Source organism: Pelmatolapia mariae, linkage group LG6 (assembly GCF_036321145.2).
Source record: "Pelmatolapia mariae isolate MD_Pm_ZW linkage group LG6, Pm_UMD_F_2, whole genome shotgun sequence".
In the NCBI taxonomy this organism is placed as follows: domain Eukaryota; kingdom Metazoa; phylum Chordata; class Actinopteri; order Cichliformes; family Cichlidae; genus Pelmatolapia; species Pelmatolapia mariae.
In genome coordinates, this window is record NC_086232.1 from 28865989 (window position 1) to 28888331 (window position 22343).

A 22343-nucleotide genomic window follows, 5' to 3' on the forward strand; every position below is an offset into this window, starting at 1 on the left:
AGAGTAAGTCGACTCAATTTATAGGCTACGTTTACAACATGAATGAACAGTGAATGAACAGAGCAACGTTGGACTCCTCTGAAACTGTAAGTGCTTCATTTTATACTGCATGCCACGTCTGAGGTAAAAATGAATACCCTCTGAAATGCAGCGACACCCGTGCGGTCATCTGTAAGTAAAGCTATGCACCTTCACACATATATCTTTATATAGAGACATGCATGTAAAGCCACATCATAACAAACGCAAAAGTGGGACAGCATTAAAGAGTTTAAAATGGCTTTACTGCCACAAACACCAATGATGATCAGTGACATCTATCTATTCATCCATCGAAGGCTCGTGCTTAGATGATCATTTCTGGTTAAGCGCTCTGATTGGCTTCCGGGCAGTGGGCGTGGTCAGCAGATTGTTCTGCTGTCAGACAGATGACTGGAGTGAAGCGACAGAGACGCAGAAATAGCACAGTAATTTAAGAAGAGCGAATGAAGCTTCCTGCATTAGCTCAACTTTAGGTAAGTTTTCCTAAAAGCTAGAATATCTTCGTTTCACCAACTGCTGACATTTTTAGTTTACTTTACCCTCTGCTCACTCGCGCAAAAGTTGGTGTCGACGACTGTTAAATTGTAGCTAACACACTGAAAGTGATAAAAAATAATTTGCATGCAGTTGTGCATTCAGTTTAAGGTGAAACTGTAAATAGCCTGCGTATTTCTATTGTTTATGCTGTTGTTTTACTTCAGAGATTGGCCGCTAAGTTTGAGATATGCTTTTTTGTTTATGTTGGCTTTTTTCTTTTCTTTTCTTCTTTTTTTTTTTGCCTTAACATTGTTTGTGTTTGTACACTGGTACACGATTTTGTCAGCAGTATACACTTACTGTGATATATGGAGATAAGATATGTAAGTGGTTTTAAAGTAGAGCTCCAGGCAGAAATATTTGACAAGAAATTCTGTAGCTGTTGCTCATGACAGCTGTAGTGCCCGGTCTCTCTCTCGCTGTGTGTTTTTTTTTTTTTAATCCGACTATATTTTCTGAATAGTCTCTTACGTGCAAGCTAGCCTGTTCAAAAACCTCCCCACATCCTGGCTTGTGACACGGGAAGACAGGGGGGCGGCGGTTTATTTCCCCCGCCTGAGATAATAGCAAGATTTTGATAACAGTGCCTGATCTGATTGAAGCCCCGGCTCTCTGTTGTGTCTGTTTGAGTCTAAAAGTAAGCCTGCATTTCCTCCAGCTTCCTTGTTTTAGATCTGAGCTTCCTGGCACCACTTTGGGGTTAAGTGGAATGATGGTTAGTTGTAGTTGAAGAAAGCAGATGGTCATTTGTGGGTAGTGAATCAGCAGCTATTTTGAGGGGAAAAAATGGATGATTGTCTCTTTTTAGGCTGTCTGTGAATCGTGATCACTGGCTAAGCAAATGTGCAACAATATCTAGTGAAGCAAAAAGAAATGCAATGTTATTTAAAATCAGACTACTGATGTCAGATACTGGGTGAGGTTTTTCACTGAGAGATGAAGGATGGGTGACTTCACTGCTTAAAATATTTAGGCTATTACCTCATCGACGCGGTTTTGGTTTGGACGGTGTTCAAGGGGAAATCATGAGGATCTTGCAATAGCGGGAATGAACAACAAATGATCATAATATAAATACACAGAATAAGGAAAATTAGTTGCACTTCATTCATTATAAAGATAACCTTATCAATGCTGCGGTCACTGTTTTTAGAGACCCTTTCGCTTTCAAACTCATAAACAGTTTCTGGAGTGAGTCAAATGCCTGCAGTGAGATAATGTAGCCAAGCAACATGTTCTGGAGTGTTGAGAGGATGAGCAGAACAGGTGCACCATGAGACACAGGACTGCATTTAAACTGTCTCGTGTCAGCAGTGGAACAGAACTTACCTATTTAATTTAAGGATGATTAATCATTAAATATAGACTTTAATAGAACTTGCCTATATAAGTTCTATTAATAAGGATAATAATAATCATTAATTATACACTTTACCCAATATGCTTATTGTGTAATTAATTATTAATGTGTTCAAAATAATGATAATGAACAATTAATTACATAATTAACTACATAATGCTCATGCTGTAAACCATGAAATAAAAACAGGGTCAGCATCATGTGCTGATGTAGTGGCGTTTCTCCACAAAGGATTCTTAGTTCTTAAATGTCAACCACTTAAGGGCAACATTTGGGAGAATTTTTGGAAATGTATCTTAAAGGCATCCTAACAGTAAAATAATCTCTCATTTTGTTTAGTAGATCAAAAACTAAAGATGAGAATGCTGGCCCGCATGAGGGCACTGATAGCGCTAGAGACAATGCATTACATTTGTGTTCTGCTGGGAAGTGTTTGGTTGGAATGCTGAAGACAGAGAAGAAAATTCTTGGGAGGAAAAAAAGTGCTCAAGGAAATACTTTAGTTTACAGCTACGGGCTACAGAAAATGTCTTGATTGTGTCAAGATGGGTCAAGATTGTTCCTGCATCATCATAATTATTGTTGGTCCAGGATCAACACTGAAACTGACCGATCACGTTGTGATGTCATAGCTTCGTGATGTGGGGAGAAAAAGTAAAATGAATAAATAACAAAAAATGTTTGACAATGTAGAACTCTCTTCTGGAACAAATATATTATAAAACACAATAAATTAAATATATAATACGTTTGGCTTGCTGTTTGCCAAATTTGGCTCAGTCATGTTGGCTTGACACATAACCTAAAGACATGGCAGGAAGGACTTGGGTAGTTTCAGGTGCTGTGGGTCACAAACAACTTAATAAACCTTTTAATAGCTGCTGTTAAATTTAGTTGGAAGAACATCCTCTAACATATCTTCAGGCTGTGTTAACTTCTACGACTTATTTAAGAATTTGCAGCATAGTCAGACGGCGTGACTTCCCACTACCAGTTACTTGAAATAATGTATTTTCCATATGTCGTATACCATCCTACAAATACTCTATATCACTTGTTATATAAAAAAGAAAATTGAGAAAACTGAATAAACATATTAACAAAATTGTATTTTTAAAGCAGGTTGGAAAAATAAAAGATATATAAGAGATATGAGATATATGAGAGAAAATAGGAAATAAAATAAATCCTAATCTTTACTTTACTTTAAAATGAATCAAAACAAGTTGGTCAAAATGGCAGCTGCTTTCGTAACAACAGCTTAACACGTTTGAGCATTTGTGGCTTTCCTTATCGTAAGTGAACTATCTCTACCAGTTACGCTTTTGGACAAAATATTGTGTTTTAGGGGGCCACTTTGCACTACAAGCGTGCGATGACGGCTTGTTTTTTTCATAGAGTAAATTTTCAGATAACTAACTTTACTGAGAAAGCTCTGTTTTGAAACTTCTAAAGTTTTTTTTGTGACTTTATAGTTTTTAGATACAGCTTTGGACCAGTGTTAGACCCCACAACCGCTGAATTTTCCCCAAAAACTTGACACAACATTCAAAATCACAACCTTGCAGAAAGTGATTATAAAACACACTTAGTTCCACATATAGCAGATGCCAAAACACAGACGGCCGCAGACTGGCCTCACTTTGAGACACTACCCTTTTGTTTGTTTTAAGGGACATAAAAATAAATGGCAATACTTCTTGGCACAGTTCTGCGACTGTGGGTTCCTTGGAAAGTAGTGGCTCCATCGTAGCCAAATGTGTGAAGATCTATTTGTGCTGCTGTTTTTCTTTATGTGACGCACTTGGCACATCCTGTGGCGGTAGCAGCGGGTCACTTTACCCCGTAAGATTTTTTACTTTTTCAAAGTTTACTGCTGTGATTCACTGTCGCCCATTTTTGCCCACTGTGGCTGAATAAGATCTGATATGTGGTTAGACTGGTGATCTTGGGCAGCAAACGAACAATGTTTGTTGTTGTTGAGACCTTTGCAGTAATATTACTGACTACTGCAAGAACAACTACTTGAATTGAAAAAATATATATCAAAACATGAATGGGAGTTAGGCTATATACTTTAATAATTGCACTGCTAACACATACCTCAAACATTTATGTCAGTCAATGAATAAAATTAATTTTCTTATTACATTTCAATCAGTCTTTAGCCATGTGTGTATGAGAGACATTGCACTTGATTAAACAGATAGACTGATAGCAGGGATACCATCTCATCTGTTTGACGGACAAGATTGTAAAGTATTAGGAAACCCAGCCAGACTATTTTCTTGGTTGCCATGTAAGGGAATCAGCTGATTTGTGGCTATATAAGCAAACAAAATATGTGAAACCTATTCGCTGCTTCTCTCTAAAGATGTCTTTACAAACAAGCATGGCAGAACTGCATGTGAAGATTGAATAGCTGATATAGCTGTCTATAAAAATAGCTTGCTATTCATTAAGACCAAAAACATAAATCATTCATACTTCTCTACAGTGCTCCGGTTATCCTCAGGCCTTCTGTCTGAGGTCACAGCTGTACTGTTCTTACAGTGCTGTCTGTGTTCAGAGCTGTCTATCATTGAGCTGAATGAATTTAGATGTGTGACTGAATGCGAACACTGTTCCAAAATACTCATGTAACAAATGTAACAATAATATTTCAGACGAGTTTCACTTTCATAGCAATGTTTGAGGAAAAGCAGAAAAAAACACTGTAATCAGTGTTATGAATGTGTGTAGCTAAACTTGTAGCCTTAAGGGTTTTGCACAAAAAGTTCCTAGTTTGCAAATACTGAATTTGTGTATATCAGCCAGTACAAGTTATGTTTTAAGTGCTTTGTGCGTGGCATGATGTATTTGTTCATGGGTGACTACACACAAGTAAGTATTAGCTTTCATCATCATTTGGGTTAAATATACAATTTTTTGCAAAACTCTTCTTCTTGCGTGTTACCTAATCTAAGCTAAACGCCACATCCTCACATGAACCCTAGTGGTCCAACTGACCCACTTCTTACAGGCAAGCTCCACAGCAAGGGCCTTACCAGACACACACACACAAACTCTCACATGCAGACCTTTACGGGAAACCTCTCTCTGTCTTGTTTTGTCCAACTTCCTGTTGCCTGATGGATCTAGCATACTACACTAAGAGGCATACCTGGTGCATGTAAACCTTTAACTTAACTTAACCAGCTCCTCCGATCTGAAACTAAAAACCTAAAATTTTTGTTGCATACTTTAGAAAATGTTTGTATCTCCCCTAAGGAGGAGATAATTCCTTGTTGGGCAAGTTTACACACAAACATGTGCACATTCAAGCACCCAAAAGGACTTCCGCATATTGTCCATTATGTTGATGCAGGAAATCAATTTGATTGATATCCCTTGTTGGTCATGCAAGATTACATGTCTGTTTTTGAAATATCTTTGCAGCTTTTGCTTGTGCAGGTGTGTTTCTGAAAAATTATAGCAGTGTTCAGTTACCTTTGCTTTGTCGTAATCACAGATGACAAACTGTTGGTTATTGAAGAGAGGGACTGTTTTGTTGCTCAATGTGAAGTAATTCACACGTAGATCAAAGTAACAGACAATCAGTGTCTATTCTGGGTTGTATTATTGTCCATTTCCTGTGTTATTCTGATAACTAGTTTTCTCAATTTTTGCTTTGGGTTTTACTTTATTTTTCTTAATTGACTTCAGTGGGACTTTACACTATGTCTTTTTTTCCTGAAAAGAAAAAAGAAGTCAAGGAACTTGTTTATGCTTTTTGCTGTAAGTGATAACTCACTGTACCACACGCATTAATATTTATGTGAACGAATCCAAAAGATGTCACTCCACACTTGTTTTTCAGGTATTACTTGTTGTCTACTTGTGGGTAAAATTGTGCAGATACTTACTGTTGCACTCTGTCCAACTCTGATGTGAGAGACGATTAAACCTGTGTCTGTCAAAAGACCCTAAGCTATCCTAGGTTGGGGATTTCCAATCAAGCAGACACACATATAGCCTCACCTCCCCTGCATGCATCTAAACACCACCTTTCTCTTGCTCTATGAGCACACTTCCACACAGTGCTGTCAGGCCCTTCCTGTTTTCTGAGATGTCTGCAGTGTGCCTCAACGGAAATGAGCGCTCCTGTTTTCTGTTAGGTAGCACCGTCCGAGGCTTCAGCTGACCACTGCAACGCTTGCCAATGACTGTTTGTACAAGAAAGGTGTAGACAGATGTGTACTGTAATGTAATCAGGAACTGAATGGCATTAACCGTAAATTGTCAACACTCATGGGGAAATTTGTGTCACTGGCATGAGGCCAAAAGGTAAGTGACAGGATGGGACCTGTATATTGACCTATTTTTTTTTTTTTTTAAATTATTAGCATTGTTTGGGTTATTTGTAAGGTTTCAGTGAAATTGGCAGGGCCAGAATGTGCTTTATTGTGGACATGGTGGTAATATATCCAGAACAGCGCAGCAAAAACACAGGAAGTACAGCATGTGAAGTGGGAACTAAGCTGAAAACCGGACTGTTTATACACCTTGGGCTTTGGTAATGAGAAAATGAATGGGAATGAGACACAGTTAAAAACAATGAAGTCAATCAAGAGAAATGAAGTAAAAAAACAAAGCAAAAATTGAGAAAACTAGTTATCAGAATAAAACAGGAAATGGACAACAATAACTGTAATAAGGAAGAAACAAGAAAGACACATATGAATGGAATAATTTGTGATGGAAAACAGAAAAACAAGACAGAGGGAGGAGCACACAGGGAAACAATGAAGGAACTAAGCTCACAAATAACAAACTCAAAGTAGGACCTGAAGCTGAAAAACCAAGAATTCAAAATTAACACTAGAACAGTAGAGCATCTTAAAAATCATCCAAAAAATAAAAGCTCAACAGGAACCACTACTTAAAACACAGTACAATAACCCCCCCCCCCCCCCCCCCCCCCCCCACCACCACCACCACCACCACCACCAAAAAAAAAAAATAAAAAAAATGAAAATAGGAATTAAGATATAGGATTGCAAAACAGCAAGTCATTACAGTTATCAAAAGGGAGTCAATGCTTTTGCTGTCGTTGCACCAAGTCACCTCAAGCATCAGATGTATGCATCAGTGTTTGCAAATCTAGCCTGAAGGCATACCTTTTTTATCTTTGGGAACTCTTTAATTTAATTAAATCTAATTAAATTCAAATTAAACTTAATTAAGTTTATTTCAAAGCTTTTGGTTTTATTAATAAAAAAATTCTTATTCATTCCTAAATCAAAGACTCAACTTTGTCACAAGAAGATGCTATTGGAATAGTAAAGAAATTAAAGCATGAACCCCAAACTTCAAAACCCGCAACACTAGAACAATAAACTCAAACTTAACTATATTCACAGGCAGTCCTGAATTTAAATACATAAAAGTCTCTGATTATGAAAATGTCAGAGCAGCTATGCAAACAGTAGGAATGTTGTAATCTCTACCAGACAATCGTGTGATCTACTTAAATGAAAAAAGGGCTTTTTTGTTGTAAGGTGCACCGTGGTAGTGGTAAGTCGATGGCACAATATGTGTGAGTTGTTACAGTGGAATAGTATTTGTGCATGTAGTTACTTGTTTATTACCTGTCTTTGTTTCTGTTTCAGCTAAAAAGTATGAGTGTAATAAATCACACGATCATATGTATGTTAGGTAAATTTAACTTGACTTAATCTTGTGATTTTATGCATTTTAAATAAACATTGGGTATTTGCTGGTGTATGTCTGCAGTTGTAAATTTTAGCATTGTATTATTTTTGTGCATATATATTTTTGTCAAAAAAATGACATATTGCTGCATGAGGATTGCAAACGAACACTTGATACAAAATAATTTGGAAGAAACCTGAACGTCCAAGTGTCGGTACAGTAATAACAAGTGTGTTTTTTAGGAGGTGTAAACAAACCTTTATATTTATTTACATACCATATATGGATATTGTAATGGATATTGGTAGGACTGCATAAGACGACTTAAAGTTCGATGCCTTGATCATGAACATTTTTTTCATTTCAATGTAATGCAGTTACAAGTCCACCGTCTCACCTTTTGCAGTACATTTATTGCAGACTGGGATTTCCAAACTGCATATTTAGAAATGCTCTAAATGATAGGGTACATCTATTTTTAAGTCATTTCTGAGTTGAAGTTACTTCTCTCTTTCGTGCTCTCTTTCTCTTCTCTCTCTCTCTCTCTCTCTCTCTCTCTCTCTCTCTAAATATAGAGCATTGTCTGCCCACTCATTTGACAGAAAGGAAGTGCTACGTATGTGTCAGCTCCTGTACTGCATTAATGGTTTCACTTGAAAAAGCCAACATAGAGTCTACACTTGCAACCGTGTGTCAGTGAGAGCCAATGTATGCATTTGCGATGCATGTTTATGTGCATGCATGGCTAGTTTTGTGTCTGCATTTGTTTATACCTTAGAGAAACACAAAAATGAAGATAATATCTAGAGCCCTCCTGTGTATTAAAGGGGCCAGCTGCACAGCTGAAGATCTATGAAGAGGAAAAAATGAGTGAGAGAGAGAAGGGGGAATGAAAGACAGTGAGAAAGAGAGTGATCATGGCAGAGGCAACCGGAAACTTGTGGTCAAACAGGCAGCGTTGAACTGCTGAGGCAGCGCTGTTAACACTGTTTTTGAACACGCTGCTTTTCTTAGAGGGATCAGGGCTAAATCCATCATACTAGGTCCTTTCATTGTACAGACCCATTCAGTGGAATGACCTGAATCAGTGTGTGTGTGTGTGTGTGTGTGTCTGTGTCTGTGTTAGAGAGAAAGAGAGGAAGAAGGTCAAATGGGTAAACTTAGAGATGGAAGAATAAGTGTCAGGTGTAAAAGTTTATAAACGCGAGAAACCAAGGTATGAGTAAGAAGTCTTAAAATAGAAACAAATCCAAATACATTCAGTTCAGAAACCTGCACAGACACCCCCCCCCCCCCCCCCCACACACACACACACACACACACACATGTACCCACACACACCTCCACACACCTCCCTTCCTCGTAACCAAAATTAACTGAGCTCATGCCCACAACTCTTACCCTCATACAAAAGGAAATGCATTCAGAAATGAATCGCTGTCCTCACTTGCGTGTGATTCACGGTCTCGCTCGCTTTTAGTCTCTCTGACTCCTGTGACTTACATGTCAGTACAGCCTGTGTAGTGCGTGAATATAGCAGACTTGGGCGATATATTTGCCTGTCCCTATATGGAACAGGGTAAGTTTATGTTATATTATCTCTATTTTACCTTGTGTGTTAGAAATGGATTTGGATGCTTTTTGGTTATAGTGCCATCGTGTATGATACTAAGAATATAGCTTTTGAGATTTTGTTTTTATTTGTTAGATACTAAGAAGATATCTGCTATAGTTTCTAAGTGAAAACACTTAGTTGTGTCATATTTTTATTTCTGTGAGTCTTCGTATGTTATGCTCCTGTCTTTTGCTCCTTTTCTGCTGAAGTTATTTTATTCAGCATTTTTCTGAGTAGTGAAGAGAGCAAATATTTATAACAAGCTGTCTCCATAACTGCAACAGTTCCTTGAAAAGCAGAGTGTCTTCCTGATCTCATATACCATTTATCATGAACATAAAGGATCTGAAACTAAACTAACCATGGCCACAATGGGTGGTTAGTTCTCAGACTTGGGCAAATATCACAATGAATTTGTATTACGGGGGCTTTACAGATGACTCATAAACCTGTGTGGGACTTCCTACAAAGTAAGTAACTTAAGCACGTGAAGTAGGCTGTATTAATTATAGACACTTTTAATGCTTTTAGATTGTACGTGTGGAACCAGTTCTAATTATTTTATCTGTTAACCTTCAGTATGTGCTGTGAGGTGTGTGAGTGTAGGTGTTCACGTAGGTAGACTTTGAACACTTACCACACACAAATGCAAAACACGTCTCTTCTGAAGATACATTGAAACAGAGATGTATTATCACTGTCTGAAAACACATATGTGCTGGTATTAAAACAAGGCTCATTCGCCGTTAGACAGGCAGCGTGAAAGGCTGTCTGTCCACTTAGTGTTTGTACGTAGACATGACAGAACATAAGTGACGCTCACTTTCCATGTCTATTTCCTGTCTACAGCTGATGGACACATGATGTGTGTGAGACATGACCAACATGGCCCTGTGGGATAGCTCAAACAACATGTGTAGTATGGAGCCAACAGGTACAGATCACCCACTCAAATAACTATACACAAAGCTCAGTTATGCAAATTTAAACCAGAATCATTCAGACTTAAACTCCCAGTGTCTCAACTTTTATTATCAGCTGACGGCTCCCCTACAGTTCCAGAGCCAGAGCTCTACCGGAGCATCCAGGCTGTGCTGCCCAGAGAAACAGACCAGCTGCAGCACTCTGACTGTTTCAACAAAGGTAAAAACAAACCAGAAAAAAAATCTCAATCACCAATCGCCTTATCAAAATAGTATCAGATGTAAAAGATGTGATAGTGTTTGTCTGTGTTTACAGCTGAGTCCGTTCTCAAGTATAAGATTGCCTACGAGCCACATCATGTGATTATTTTTGCTGTGACCAAGATTGTTCCTGTTTGTAAACTTTTCCGCTCAGAGTAGATATTTAGTGAAGCCAGTAAGTATTAGTAAGCACTATGTGGAATGTTTAGCCATGTCAGCAAAACTATGACTCATTCTGTTGGTAGTCATCAACATCTTTTGGATTTGCACTGGTATGGAGAAAAATTTGACACCTTTGGTGAGTGTGTTTAGTTTTCTGTGTTAAAAGCTCATGCGTGCATGTGTGTGTTTGTGCATGTGTGTGCAGGGATGCTGAGATGGACGCTTCATAAGAAGGTTCAAAAGAATCCTGCAAGTAGCTTGTCTCTGGTGTGGTTACTGATAAAGGAGCTGGAAAAGGTACTTGATCTCTAAATCTCTGAAGCGCTACCGTCGACACTCTTAAATTACAATTTTAAAGGAAAACATCACCATAAACCAACAAATGCTGACAGCAAACACTGGAGGTTTTGAAAAAAAATTTGCTTCCCTTTTCACACAAAGGAAACTGCAGTTATCTGGGATTCATAGAAACTGAAATTGGATTATTTTATTGAAATATGTGGCAAGCTGTCATATGATGTGTTATCTCTGCAGGCGGAGAGATGGGACTCTCGCAAATGCATCATCCCATTGCTCCACACACTGATGTATGCCATTTTCCAGGTATGGTTTGTCTGCCGCATTAGTACTCTGTGAAAAGGTACCCAAGAGCTGTTTGTTTCTGCTAATTCACTTATTTCTTGTGGTCTGTTTGCATTCTAGACTTGGTTTTATTAAAGTGAATATAGCTAGCTAAATACATTTAATTGATATATGTGTGGTTATTCTTTTCAATATTTATACAGTGGTACACTGGACTGCAAAAAGAAAATAAAACCACGCATTGCTTTTAAAGCATGTAAAGTGGTGTGTTTCACTATGGTAATGTCTGTAGCACCTAATAGAAGAATTTTGCGTTTTAATTCCTAGAACAAATTCACTCAGCAACACTGAGAAAATTATCATTCATAAGCAAGAAAAGTTGTACTACTAAAGTTCTACTCGTATTGTAAACCTTGTGTTTGTGTGTGTGTGTGTCTTTGGTGACATTCCAGACAGCATATATTCCAGATGAACTCTACAAGCGTGTTTACGACTTCTGTAAGAGACTGCTGACGTTTCCTCACCCCTATTGCACTGTGGGCCTTAGCTACACAAGACAGATAAAAACTGAACGCTTCATTCCAGGTATTATTTCTGACCTTGACATAGTGATTGAATTTAAAATATGGGGTAAGAAGCTTGTATATGTTAGAAAAACATGTTTAAACAGCTGCTGAGGCAGATCAGTTGGTGGTACCTCAATCCAGGTCAAGGTCAAAATGAGATTGTGCTTTTAAGATTGTGGAACTCACTTCCATTGGACTTAAGATCAATGGACATTTATAACTGTCTCTTTTATGATTATTGCAACCATATAGTACCATTTAATGCGGCTTTAATCTACAGGTCTGATGTACCAGAGGATGGTCATAGCTGAGCAGAGATTAAAAACCGTGCACTATCCCTTCCAAGAGAGGTGAGTTAACTGTAAATAATGTACTTGTTGATTGAGTTAAACCCTTTTAGAACTGAATTTTTACATTTCCTCAGCTGTCTTCTTTTTTCAGTCTTTAAGTCTTTTTTTTTACATATCTGCAGGGTTTTTGTTTTAGCTGAACCAGAGGTCTTCTCTGAGTCCTTGGTGACAGTTGTGTCGGGGGATTTTGAGGTATCGGCTACATCTTCAGGTCAATTTCTAAATCCTCTAGATCACATGCGCAGTGTGGTACAACACTCCATACAGGCTGCTTTAGGAGAAGAGCAGTGCCATGGGCCAAAACTCGCTCAAGCCCTCAAGGTCAGTACACTTGTTCTTATTATTGGAGTTATGTTTTGTAGCAGTGTAAAGTTAAATGTGGACATTTTCTATATGCCTCACTTGTTTGTTTGTTTGTTTTTAATTAGACCTGGTATAGAAGTCACTGTTTCATTTGAATTTCACCATCTAGGCCAAATGTGACTCTGCTTCATGCTGCTGAATGTTGAACTCCCAATATTTTCATAAAGTTTGTGTAAATTCTTTGCTTTGTGACTCACCAGTGCTCAGCTTAATGTGGACAGATAATGCAAGTAGGCTGGACATAATAAACGGTGCTCCCCCACAGTGTGAACACATCCTGGTCCCTCTCCCCACTCATGCAGAATAAATTATCAGAGAATTACAGTTAAAATTAGTCAGTGATTGGTGGAAGTGAGATCGGATGTTTGGGTAAACATACTGCAGAAAAGATGACGATCTAGCAAAAGCATTGAGGAAGCACTGCTGAGTTTAACAGGTTCTGTAGGAAGCCATTTAATTATTTATTTTTAATAATAGTAAGTCATACGAAGAGGATATTCTGTCATTTTTATTAATTAGGAAATTTAAAAGAAAAAAATCATACGTGAATATGTATTACACTTGTGGGGAGGCTTAAGTCAATGATGAAGGGTGCACAAAGCAATCATGCGCCTGACCTAGTTCAAGTGACATGCTTGAATCATGTTTCTGTTGGTGGCAAGAAGGAGCTCTTATATAACAGCTGGATATAAAATCATGTAAGAATCACACCAAACATCATGAATAAAGGGGTGTTGTTTCTGAGCTGCATGGTGGAAATGTCTCCTGGCACCGGTCCTAAGATAGCACCTCAGCAGAACACACACAGGGGCAGGCATACACACATTTATGACCTCTCACCTCTTTGCTATGAATACATCATCTGTATATGTTTATTTTCCCGAGAGCGTGTGTGTTCAGCCAGTTGTTTGTCTGTTTTGCAACAGGACATGGGGCAAGAAGTTGAGCCATATTTTCAGGAAGTGTTGGCGTCGCTAGAGCAGAGCTTGGAGGAGGGCGTCAGAGGGGAGGGGGGAGTGCTGAGGAGCCGTCTTCTCCAGCTGTACAACGAGATTCTTGCCAATGCAGACTCAGGTAGGATTTCTCTGAAAAGCAAATGCAGAGCTGTGCCAGACCACATTTCTGTTGGGCAAGGTTCGTCTGTCTGAGTCATACATGAACTTACAGGTTTAGGTAGACATGAAAGAAAGTGGAAGAAGTTCAAGAACCACAGTCACATCAAGAGGCAGAAGTAAAATGGAAAATGAAAAACCAAGAAGTGATAACATCTGGTGTACCTGCTCTCTTGATATTAATTGATAAAAATAGTAATTACGGTCTCCATGAAGTAGAAAGAAGGTGCACATGCATAATTTATAGTCTTTATAGTCCTAACTACCCTCATTTAACCATCTTAAGCATGGCATCTGCTGACCTGTTGGGCATTCAGGGCTTCCATTTTTCAGCTTGCAGTCAGGGGAGTATTGAAATGCTAAGGCTCTGGGTTTTTTTTTTTACTAAAGTAATCTGTGAGTACTGTTTACATTCAGATCAAAAATGCCTGCAGTGTCACATTTAAAAATCATTGTGGTTGGGAAAAGTAGACCTTTGCAAGTTTCTAGGGCTTTGTTGGGTTGTAATTATAGCAGGAGAATCAACAAAAATGAATGAGTGTAGAAATTATGTTGTTGCAAACTGTATGACAGAGGCTCTTCATTTGGTGTGTCCAAAGCATCTCAACATTAAAAGGGCAAAATCTCAGTCTAACCAAGCTGTGAACTGTAAACCAGTCAGTGTATTTTTCAAGCATTATCTCTGATGGACATGTTTTATATAACCATGTGGCCTGGATTCATCGCCTGTTGCTAAGATCAAACACGACCTTCTGTTTAGCTGTTTCCCCCATGGCCAATGTGTAAAGTCAGCTGTATGTATTATTAGTATTTCCGGGTATACATTTTCATGACACTCTTTTCCCTGCTGTTATCACATCGGCTTATCTGATGAATCTGCCCTGGCTTCATCACAGCTGGAACACTGAAGGATAGACAGGGGTGTTTACACAGAGGAAGTTGTAGAGTTAGCGAGTGCTTTTTTTAATATTCATTGTGACAGTTTTGGTCTCTTCCTCTCTCTGCTTTCCGCTGTGTGTGTTGCAGCACCATTGTCTGGTGGACCACTATGTGACTGCCCTCTTCCTAACCCAGAGATGAGCTTCCACCTGTGGACAGCGGATCTGGATATTTGTGAGTGTCTCTTAATGCTGGCGGGATTCTAGAGGATGTTGTTGCAAACAGTAAGATGAGATGAATTAGACCAAGACTTGGGTGATACACCAAAAATAAAAAATCCATCATCTGACTTAGAACTTAAATGACCAAAAAAAGGGGAAAAAATATGTTTTTATATCTTTGCTGAATTGCTTCCTTGTTTGATACTAGAAACATGATGCCAAGTTTTGTTTTGTTCCACGAATCTACCTTTTGTCCTTTCTCGCAACAGTAATAGTTAAAAATTCAGTCCAAATCAAAGTTTATTGAGAAAGAGTAGCTTTTTTAAATAGTTAGTGCAGATATAATTTCATTCAGTTACCAAATAACACTTTTTAATATACCTGAAACCAGTAAAGTCAAACTACAAGAGTCAGTCTGACACTGAACATTAATTAAAGTTGATTACCCTTATCAGAGATTAACACACCTAATGCAACAAGATCATTTAAGCCCATCTTGAACTGAATCAGTGGAGCCCTCAGAGTGACTATAGCTGAAGCGAGTGTACGTTTATTGAAATTTTAAATGATTTTTGAATTAAAACTAAATGTGTTCATTGCAGTCTGGCACAATAGAGAATACTCCTCTGAGCACCACTAAGAACTCCCACTGAAAAAAATTGCATTTACAGTCTCTAACAAAAGATTCACACAAAATTGGGAAACTAGTTTGTTGAAGATGTGACGTAAAGCAGCATCTGAAGTAGTCATGTGATTGTGTAGACAAAAGTATGACAACTGTCAGTAAGTAATGCAGTAAGACCAGATGTGACATTTATTGAAAGGACTCACATACTGTAGCTCAGTGTATATGAGTGTATATGACTCCATATGAGTAACATTATCTGTATCGCATGTGCATAACAAACGTTCAAACTGTTGACAGGGCGAGAGCTGGCCAAGTGGCTTCGATCCAGTTCCATGTCAGAGCAGTTCTCCATCATTGAAGAGCAGGAGGACCCCGAGTTGGGTGAATCGCCCATTGACATGATGCCATGTGACATGACGCGCTTTTCAATTATGTCCAACGACAGCGGTATTGAAAGGGACCTGCCGCCCAGCACTGAGCCATCCCAACTGTCATCTTTGGATGCCGTCAGCATGACTGGACCATGGGAACAATCCAAAAAGTAATTCTAATCATTTCTATTTTATCATAGTTTCAGAAGTTTATCACAAGTTTCATTGTAGTTTGCATGGTTTAATATGCAGGTTTTGTACTGTAGCATAGTGCAAAACTCCAGTCTGTTTTCCAAAGCATGCTTTTGAGCCACAGTAGTTCATTTAAATTGCCCCCAAAGTAATGTGAAATAAAGTTGTACTTAAAGGTCCTCATCAACAGCATGCATACTGTAGGAAGCTTTCATACAATCATTTAATTCTCATACCTTCTTGTTCCAGTGAGCAAGACTCAAGACTGTTGAGGCGCGGAGGCATCAAAATGAAACCAAGCGTAAAAGACAGTATGGTGCTGATACAGGAAAATATGGAGGACCAAGCAAGCCTCACAGGAGTGGGAGGAAGTGGAGGGAGGGGAGGAAGAAGAGGGATGGCTTTGCAGAGAAGAGCAGGAAGCAGTGTGATGCACAACCCCTTCTCCAAGCAGCAGAGACAACTTACTGCCAGGATAGTCATCATGGGCAGTGACAGGGTGCTGGGCCGCCTAGCTAAAGCTTATTACTTCTTCAGGTGAGGGACTACTCACATCACATTGATAGCAACTGACCAATTTTGCTTTGGTGCTTTTAGTATTCTAGGTTCTTATGTGGCCAAATGTATAGCTTTTATTTGTTTGCTACTGCAAGCTGTGACACCTCATTTATGATTTCTGCTACTTTATTACGCTATACTGTAGTCGCTTTCGAGACAGGCTTCAAACCAACAGAGCAAATTTAGCAGTGTCTAAACAGATGCAGCTGGGAACTATCTCTTGTGGTTTAAATCTACATGTAGCTACATAGGTTTTCTTTCTCATGACTTTACTGGTCAGTGTTTGTTTGAGGTTTTTTTCTCACTAGATTAAGTACGCAGTACCTGGAATGTCTTTTTACAGAGAAAAATTAAAGTTAGCATGAGAAGCGCAGATTGTTCAAATAGAGGATATAAGTAAACTGTATTTCTGTGTAATGTTAAATGTGTTTGTTGTAGTATAACAATGACCGCTCTTTCTATTTTAGGGAACATATTTTAACTGTGTGACAGTTGTGCAGGTACATGAAAATGAAATAAAATGATGTCATAACAGAAATAGGAAGCTACAGTAGGAGGAAAATCTTTACATCAAATCTTGAATTACAATTTGTGTTCACAGTTACTTAGTTTACTTTATTACTGGTCTATGAATCAAGAGTACTTTTTCTATTGTAGGTATCTGGCTAAATGTTAAAATCCAATCATGCTCAACACACTTTAAACTCCTCATGAATCTCTGGTTTGCTTCTGCAGAAAAAGGGAAGCACGAAGGCTTTTTCTCACAATGAAAGTCGACCTCCAGTTTTACTACATCCCTGTTTGCAGTCCCAGGAGTCCCAGCTCCCCAGTCAAAGTAAGGGAACTTCCTCTTTTCAGCACACCACTGATTATTTGGTAAATAACAAACCTCAAAAGATAACAAAACTGAATGGCTTCTGTTTAACCAGAAGATCAGTATGTGAAACTTCGTATTCACAAAGTTTAGTTTATTCTCTGCAGTAGTGGATTGGTGCTTTGATGTAATGAGCCACATTTAAGGTATTTATGGTTTCACTTCTATGTTCCTTGTTTGTAGGAAAACCACCAACAATCCAAGGGGGATTCCTGCACTCTTGGTTCCTATTTGAGCAACGTTGACCCATGGTACAACTGCAACATCAAGAGCTTGGGTAGAATGATTCCCAACCTGGCTAAAATGGTACGATAAAACATATTTAAAAGCAGGGTTTTGTTAGATACTTAAAATGTATAACTAAATGAGAGTGGAGAATTACTGTAGACAGTGGCAGTGTGTGTGTTGGAGTGCTTGAGGTAAAGCACAGGAAATTGCATTGCATAACATACTGTGAGGAAAATAAATATGTTGATTTCACTGAAACCACAAGTAAAGTAAGCTTATATCAAAGATTTCTTGACACTGCTCTGTAAACTCAAACAGGAAATAGAAGTCTTCTGAAACTGGAAAATGAACAGTGATATACATGCATGTAAACTACTGTTACAGTTCATTGTTTGATGTGAGTTTGGCATTTGAAAAACGAAGAAGTTTCTTCGTTGTAGAAACTTCTCAGTATACTCTGGCAAAGCTATTTCCTTCTTTCTTTTCCTCATACTTAGATTAAATTTATATGTAAAATAAAGTTTTATATGCCATAGCTTTGGGTTCATATGGTGCATAAGAGTTCAAAAAGAATTCAAACCGAAACACAAACTCTGAAACTGTCAACTTAAAGAACAGTAGCTTTAGCATAGTACCAAAATTAACAAGCACTGTTGCATTTCCTGCCTTTCGTGGACTTTTTAGTGACATCTATTTCAGATACAGTTGATGTGCAATCAAAATGACTATGCAGTTACAACATTGTGCAGTCAGGTTAATTTTACAGGTCTTTTGTTTTCTATAGCAACAAGCAAGCAACGAGAGGCAAAAAGAGCCCTTCATCTCTGATATAATTTCATATTATGTCCGTACTGGTCAGCAGCCGGTCTACTTCGCTATCTACTTTGTTAAGGTAACATTACATATTTTCTTTGTGGTCTTTTTTTTTCTTCTTTTCTTCTGTGAAAACAAAAAAATTAATTCAACACAATGCATGTGAGCATCGTCAGTGTCTTTTTTCAAATATAAACACATTTTTTAAACGTTGTGTCATTTCCATTAGATCTCATTCAACAACATTACAAAGGAGCCAGTGGAGGAAGTGTTTCTTACCCATCTGGACATGGAGTTCCCTGAATTCAGGCATATCGCTGCATCAGTTAGAGGTAAATTGTTCTTAGAAGTGTTTTTCCCAGTATTCTATGCTTTACTGTAACTGTGCACAGTCAAGTTTAACCACATTCCTCTAACCAACAAGGAGATAAACACAGGAAGAGCTCGGGGGAGGTATGCGGAGCTATGGTCTCAATGAATTACAGAAAGGTAAATTTCATTTTTTTCGGGGGAACCTCCTGTTTCCTTCTTGGATTGCTATTAGTGCTAGTTTAGCCAAACTTCTTAACAGTTACCAGAAGATGTGCTGAAAAATTTCCCTCTCCTGATTCTGTAGTTTGTGTTGATTTGTGTGAATGCATAACCACTCATTCTCGCTTGTTTGTGTCTGTTTTCGTGGTTCTGTATGAGTGCAGGTGACATTAAGTGGCCGTGACATCGATGAAGGGATTTCGGTCAGGATGACAGGTGCTCGGATCAATGCCATTCCTTCCAATGAAGCAGAAGGTGCAGAATTTTCTCAATGAGTCATGCTTTCAATAGTTTTGTCAATACTTTTTTAAGTTCTGTGTTTTCTTATCCTTTATGTCATAGATCTAAACTGTCTGACACTGATGATAAACGAAACCTCCGTAAAGACGAAAAACAACACTGTGGTGAGTTGACCAGATACCACAAGAATATGTATATATATATATATATATTTTTTTTTTATTATTATTATTTTAACAAAGTGCATTATTTTGCAGGAGCCGCCAAAGTTTCGAACCAGCAACATTAAAATTCGCACTTTGGAGAGACGTTCTTTCACTGTTACACTGGACAGAGATGATTCCAGGACCTACAGAAATGTGCAGAGGTAAAAGAGTGTAGTCTAAGTTGTATTGTCAGTGTATTTTGCTTGGTGTCTCATCGGTGAAGGGAAAAAAAACGTGTGATGCTACATTGCTAACAACTACAACAGTACTAGTTGGTAAAAGAGAGCTGCAGTTGGTTCAGGAGCTAATTAGTTTCCACGCAGTCTAAACTGATCTCCATGTTAAACATGTTTTTGTTTTAGCATCGAGGTCTCGCCCTGTGTGGATCCAGGATACTCTGTCCAGAAAACAATGAGGTCCAAATACAAGTTGGAAGAGGATAAAGATGCTGGACTGAGCAAGTACATGAACAAAGGACTTCCTCTGCCAATTAATACATTTGCTGGCATCATCAACTGATGTGATGAAGTGACCCCACAGAGACACTTTTGGTAGTTTTGGCAGTGGCAATGACCTTTCTCTCTTTTAAACATCTAATCCAACAAATGAATAGAAATCACCTCCGAGTCATGATGAGCTGCTTCCAAAACTAGAGTTTCACTCCGTCAATCTGAAATGACTGGCACATTGACTGGCAGTGTCAACTTTTGCAGTTAATGAAATAACCTGTAGGCTGCTTTTATAGTCACAGGACAACATTTTTTACTGCAGGTTATGATTAAACCTGACGGTGTTCATTCCTTTTGAATATCCTGCTGTGCCAGCTGGAATAATTCCAGAGTACAATGTTGTCTCTTACAGTGGAGAGATCAGCAACAAGCAAAAGCACGTAGCTGATGAGTAGTTGGATCAACAATCATGTGGCATAATAAAAACTCGTCAATCTGGAAATTTTGCTTCAAAAAGCTATCACTTAGTGGAGCAGATTTGATTTTGTAACAGTTGCTCTACTTCATAGACACTACCGTTTACTGCTTCTTTGACACACATACACAAACACACACAGTATACACACAAGAATGCTGACAGACATGACCTGTCACCTACTGAAATATTCAAATAACTGAAAAGCTGGTACGATGACAGCTGTCGCTCCCTCTTGCCTTTGTCCTGACACAATCTTTCAAATACCTTTTTATTCATATACGTGTTACACAATGTAAGCTGTTAATAGGGTGCTGTTGTTTACTGTAGTTTTTGGTTTAGTGTTTGGGAACTTTTTAGAATTCTAGACTCACACTGTAAAAACTAAAACAATGTGCAATGTCAGATATTACTACAAAAAAAAACAGCACGCGCAGCTACTGTCTACCAAACAGAAGTGACAGATTACAGTTTGCCTGCCTTGTAATGTATGTGACAAACAGCTAAACAGTGGTCAGTAAATGTCTCCAGTCTACTGAAGTGTGAAAATTACCCCCAAACCCAATCCACGTACTGCACTGTGTTAGATGAAGTAGATAAGTTGCACTAAAACTGCATAATTGTTGGTCAATTTATTTTAGGAAAAACTTCCTAAAATGTGTGTGAGGTGTACAACATGTTACTATATAATTGTAATTACTGTATATGTCATAATTGTAGAAACATCCGTGTTACAAACAGTCATCATATGATATGCTCTGAGTTCTAGATGTATGGATGTTTGAGATCTGACGCAATCATCGCTTCAGATGTTGATGCAAAAAGGTTGTGTGGCTATAGGTATGAGTCTGGGAGGCAAAGGTCTCAAACTCAGGAAATGGAAATGATGCGTTACTAGGTATGTGGCAAAAAAAAAAATCAAGTGTGTGTATGTGTGTCAAATAGCATTGCAGGGTAAAATCACAAGTTTGAAAATCATGATATATTTTGCACATTATTTTCTTATATATCATATATTAAGTATGGTTCCAAATGTAATTGTGTAAATAACTGCGATTGTGTAAAATAAATTTAGTTTTTTTTAACTTGGAGTCTTGGATTCTTATAACAACCACGGGGGATTTACAGTGTTATGTGCATAGATTGTTGGTCAAAGACGGCCAGATTTAATTCAAGGGATTATACAAAAAGTTTGCATTAACTGTTTAGAAATTACAGTCATTTTTATAAACAGACCCCTATTTTCAGAGGTTCAAAATTAATCGACAAGCAGTTTCATGGCCACCTGAGACATCTTCCCTTGCTTTATTGTGAAGCAGTCACTCAAAAAATTTTAAATATCAGTTCCAAAGAGAACCTTTGAGAAAGCGAAGAGTGTCGTCACTAAAGCTGAAAAAAAATTTTTTTTTAAATAAAGACACGGTTAAAATTTTAGGAGTGGTCACACCCACAACTTGAAAAAATAAATGCAATGGCCAGCTCAGCAACACCAAACAGCCTGAAAGACCACAAAAGGCAGCTGAAATGATGAATTATTTCCATGGTTAAGAAAAAAGACTTCATAACATCTAAAAAAAAGTCAAGACGAGGAGAAGGTAGGTGTATCATCATCATCATCATTACAGTCAAGAGACGCCTTCATTCACAAATGAATGCCTTCATGGAAATAAACAACAGGGTTCACAACAAGGTGAAAACCACTAATCATACCCAAGAACAGGAAGACCAAATAAGAATTTAGCAGAAGACATAACGTAAGCATAACATACTCTCTGTTAGGTTATGGGCTTGTATACTTGTCAGTGGAGTTTCTCAAGGCAGTGAAATGAGAAATTCTTCAGTTGTAAAGTCAGTCACCTGATGTCAGCCAACACAGGACACTTTACTGAAGACAAAACCGAATGCAGAGTGAGCCACAAACAAGCATCAACTGCAGGTGGATGCTGCAGAGAATCTGAAGGGAGGTAGCAGTCATTGATTCCAACTGATTTTTACCCCCAGGAAATAAAGAAAGAAATAAAAATGATCCATGCACTTGAAAGTGTGTTTGCTTGTCCAATTAATTCTGAGCCTCTGAAAATGGAGAACTATTTATGGAAACTATTGTAATT

The 22343-nt window shown here is 38.2% G+C and overlaps 1 protein-coding gene across 2 annotated transcripts; it reads left to right on the top strand.

Annotated features, from left to right (window-relative positions):
* The first annotated feature begins 427 nt into the window (after positions 1-427).
* LOC134628635 (phosphoinositide 3-kinase regulatory subunit 6) lies at positions 428-21281 on the top strand. Of its 2 annotated transcripts, none has more exons than XM_063475369.1 (21): positions 428-515; positions 10098-10182; positions 10287-10391; positions 10800-10891; positions 11129-11197; positions 11629-11761; positions 12023-12092; positions 12215-12413; positions 13382-13529; positions 14594-14680; positions 15593-15836; positions 16108-16395; positions 17152-17251; positions 17474-17596; positions 18303-18410; positions 18561-18663; positions 18756-18820; positions 19027-19117; positions 19205-19266; positions 19360-19469; positions 19671-21281. In XM_063475369.1, the coding sequence occupies exons 2-21, from the start codon at positions 10125-10127 to the stop codon at positions 19825-19827; spliced, it is 2412 nt and encodes an 803-aa protein (XP_063331439.1). In that variant the 5' UTR covers positions 428-515; positions 10098-10124; the 3' UTR covers positions 19828-21281. The 2 variants fall into 2 exon arrangements, with proteins under 2 accessions (XP_063331439.1, XP_063331440.1); XM_063475370.2 differs by lacking the exon at positions 428-515 and adding an exon at positions 9070-9212.
* Positions 21282-22343: the final 1062 nt, after the last annotated feature.

What these genes read in the sequence shown, in the direction of transcription:
- LOC134628635 (XM_063475369.1), top strand. Translation starts at nt 10,125, where the DNA reads ATGACCAACATGGCCCTGTGGGATAGCTCAAACAACATGTGTAGTATG. An exon ending in CACTATCCCTTCCAAGAGAG is followed by an intron (nt 12,093 to 12,214) that starts GTGAGTTAACTG and finishes ACATATCTGCAG; the next exon opens with GGTTTTTGTTTTAGCTGAAC. An exon ending in AGACGAAAAACAACACTGTG is followed by an intron (nt 19,267 to 19,359) that starts GTGAGTTGACCA and finishes ATTATTTTGCAG; the next exon opens with GAGCCGCCAAAGTTTCGAAC.